At 34.9% G+C, this 3,554-nt stretch overlaps 1 protein-coding gene across 1 annotated transcript; it reads right to left on the reverse strand.

Annotated features, from left to right (window-relative positions):
- Positions 1-448: 448 nt before the first annotated feature.
- Positions 449-3,168, reverse strand: LOC130625196 (uncharacterized). Its single transcript, XM_057440259.1, has 7 exons — positions 3,131-3,168; positions 2,814-2,826; positions 2,136-2,162; positions 1,472-1,479; positions 1,325-1,382; positions 832-1,258; positions 449-711 (listed from the first exon to the last, which is right to left on the reverse strand). Exons 1-7 carry the CDS (start codon positions 3,166-3,168, stop codon positions 449-451), a joined length of 834 nt encoding a protein of 277 aa, XP_057296242.1.
- Positions 3,169-3,554: the final 386 nt, after the last annotated feature.

The following is a 3,554-nucleotide window of genomic DNA, read 5'->3' on the forward strand; positions in this document are numbered from 1 at the left end:
CGAACATGTTCATTGCCTCGAGCGTGGGTACGTGTGGCTCGATCTTACTCCTAATAGGTCGGGATCTGGCCATCTCTTGTTGCTCAAAGATATCCATAGCTTGTGGTGAGAATGGGGTAGAAGCGGGTCCTGGAGCATTCTCTAATAAACCAATGACGTCTGCCTTACGAAACTTTGAATAACCTTTAATCCCTCGGGTTTTTCCAATGACGTGTAATTGTTTTACAGTATATGAATTCATACTTATTTATATACAGAGCTCAACCAAAAACATTATAATTTTGTTGATGTCAGCATATATAGTATATATGCCTTTGCGCATGCGTTGATGACGTCATATATTTATGGTATATATTATTATGTGTAGGTATTAATATTTAGGGAATTTCCCTTGATCGTCGACTGTATTTATAAAAACTGGGTATATTCACTCCTTACTACTACTGGTTTATCCTTCAGGAGGGTAAAGGCCCCCAACACGATACCATATTTGACCACAGATACGAAAGCATGGTGGTCCATGGCCAGGTGGGGGGCGAAGGTTGGCTCCAAAAGAAGCAATTGCAACGTCACTATTATACTTACGTATATTTGCTTGAAAATTTAGTGCCTGTGCAGTATCATTGTTTATTAAAAGTTGTCTTAGCTGCTCAGGGTAAGGAGCCAAATTATTAAGGGCAGCTTTGCCATTATGGCAACATTTAAAACACCCTTAATTTTCAAACTTTAGAGCTTGACAATACTCACATTTTTTCCATAATGCCTTAATAAAAAACATTAGGTAATACATGTTGACGTGCAACATTATAATATGAGCATTTCTGCGAGCACGAACAGCAAAATGTCGTCGAGCATTCACCTGTCTTCTATTCGCAACCTGCTCAACATTCTGCCTTTTTCGAGCAACAGCTAGCCTATTAGCATTTTGGGCACGTTTATTGGCAGCGTGATCAGGATTTTCTGAAAGACGAGCAGCAGTTTGCCTTTCAGCATTTCGAACACGTCTATTGACAGCCTGGTCAGGATTTTCTAAGCGACGTGCAGAAGTTTGCCTTTCAGCATCTCGAGCACGCCTATTGGCAGCTTGCTCATTACTTTTAGCATTGCGAATTGCTGCCTGCCTTATAGCATCACTGTGATGCCTGCTGTTAACTTGGTCAACAGTTTCAGTACAACGCAAAGATGCAACACGTTGCGCAAGCCTATATCTAGCTAAAGACACATCATCATTAATTAATGCACGTGGTATAGCATTTACCTGCAATTCATGTGGCGATTCAATATGTTAAGGAATATGTGGCATTTGGCCCATAATGAGACCTACTAATCTCTGATTATTTTCAAGGCGTTGCAAGACAAACCTACCAGCATTATTGAAAAGCCTAAAACCACGTACATGGTTGTTATTGTTATTGCTACTCTTTGATGAGTTTGACAATGAAGAAAACTACACAACCTAGTAGCTAGTTACCATAAATTCTAAAAAATAAAATAAGAAAACAGTTAAAATTTGCTGATTAGCTATAACAAATTATCGTACTACAAATTGAATGCAGGCCTAAAAATTAAAAAACGAAGTAAACAGAGTGAATTTAATTAAGGCTTTGATTATGGGCATTATATTTCTAATTTTCTGAAGAAATAAATATTCAATTTGCCTCAAAATTTGGTATGTTATTGGCAGCAATCACACTTAGCTACATACTTAGCTAAATTTCCACTCAGAAATACTACGTATCGTAACTCAACAGATTATGTCAAGGAATTGTATAAATTTCCTTTCCTAAATTTTTCATTAAAAAATACTTAATTTTTCATCATGATCAGAGCCCTCTTAATGCATAACAGTTTACCTTCTTTTTAAATTCTCAATAAGAGCTTTGTAATAAAGAAGTGAACTGTAAACTCATGTATTCTCTAAATAAACCAAGCATTCTTGATGATGATATTCGCCACCTTTCTTCTCCTCTGATCTTGAACCATTTTTTATTAAAAACGAAACATCAACAGGAAGAATGGTTTTGTTTATTTAATTTCTTGCGCACTATAGTATCATTATCCATAAAAAAATTAAAAGCTTAAAGTTAAATTTAAAATAGCTCCTTACTGACCTTACTCCTTTATCTACTTCTTACTGTCCTTACTAATCTCGCTCCTTTATCCTTGACAAAAAGACATTTGAAAATATATTGAAAAATTATAGGAAATCTAACTGTAGTAAAAAATAGTTTACCTACTAAAAACTGCTGTTAAAATGTATAGCTATATATATCGCCAGCTAGCCTTGTATGTCTTTCTTCCTGCACCTTCAACTTCAAACTTCTAGTCTTTAAAACAACGTTTTAACTGTCTTTCTTTAACGGTAAACTAAAATAATGAACGCGGTACAACATATAAATCATGTTTTTATTTGATATTTGCAAATGTATGCAGCAAGCAACATACTTCCATTCGTTCGCCTTCCTGAATTCCAAAAACTTTCGGCTGCTTTGGTCGTCAAGGGAAACTTGGATTTCCCGACAAATAGAAATACTTTATTTTGACTACGTGATTTTGTCCCGCAAATGAAATTGCTTTATGTTGATCACATGATTTAAATTCTAAACAAACAAAAACTCGCGGCTTTTCTCGGCGAAACAGACGTCCACGCTTTTATTCTTTTATAAGAATATGCTTTTATAAGAATATCAAGCTGGGTTTTTGGTTAAAAACCATAGGTCATTTGTTTAGAACAAAGGAAAATTAGAATTATTGATCAACCTTGTTAGAATTCTTGTTACTCTTGTAAAAAAATGTGTAATATGTTAGGCTACACATCCACTTTGCCTGTTACAGACAGACACACACACAGTTAGCGTATAATTATACAGATATGGCGCTGGTAAATATAAAAATATGAAGGTTAACGTATTATGTTTTTAAGTTTCATACATTGTTAAGTAGATTTTGTTGTTCTAAAACATTTTTGCTAACGACGATCTTGACTTGAGCAAACTAAAATCAACTTAGTTTTTATCCAGGCTAAATGTTCTGCAGCTTCTTAAGTTATGCTTCTGTAGCATAAAAAGACTAACGTTCTCATTGCGTTTGTGTCTTGGCAGGATTCGTTTAGCTTTTACCTTTACTTTACTTCACAAAAGACTTTTTGCGGAGCAAATCGGGGCCCATTTCCTCATTAAATAAGGCAAATATAAGGGAAAAGAAAATACGGTGGAGTGTATATAGGATTTCTATACCATTTCGTCCCTATACATCCGAAATAAAAAAAATTCAAACAAAAAATCACAGTAATTCAGCAGTTTAATATGGTCATTCCTTAGTACAGTTTTTAGTAAGCGAAACAACGTGTTTTTCGAACGTGTATAATGAATTTTTTGAGTTCTTCTTTTTATGGAAGTTCGTTCATAACTATTTTATTTACGTCACGTCTTGACTGTGTCTTTTTTAAATCTAAACTGTGGCGTAGCCACATTTGTTTTATTGCGTTATCGCGTTGCAATGTTTTCGTGTTTTCTTCTTTGCTAATATGTCGCATCAGTGCTTTCCAAAACGAA

This window comes from Hydractinia symbiolongicarpus, chromosome 14, assembly GCF_029227915.1.
Source record: "Hydractinia symbiolongicarpus strain clone_291-10 chromosome 14, HSymV2.1, whole genome shotgun sequence".
In the NCBI taxonomy this organism is placed as follows: domain Eukaryota; kingdom Metazoa; phylum Cnidaria; class Hydrozoa; order Anthoathecata; family Hydractiniidae; genus Hydractinia; species Hydractinia symbiolongicarpus.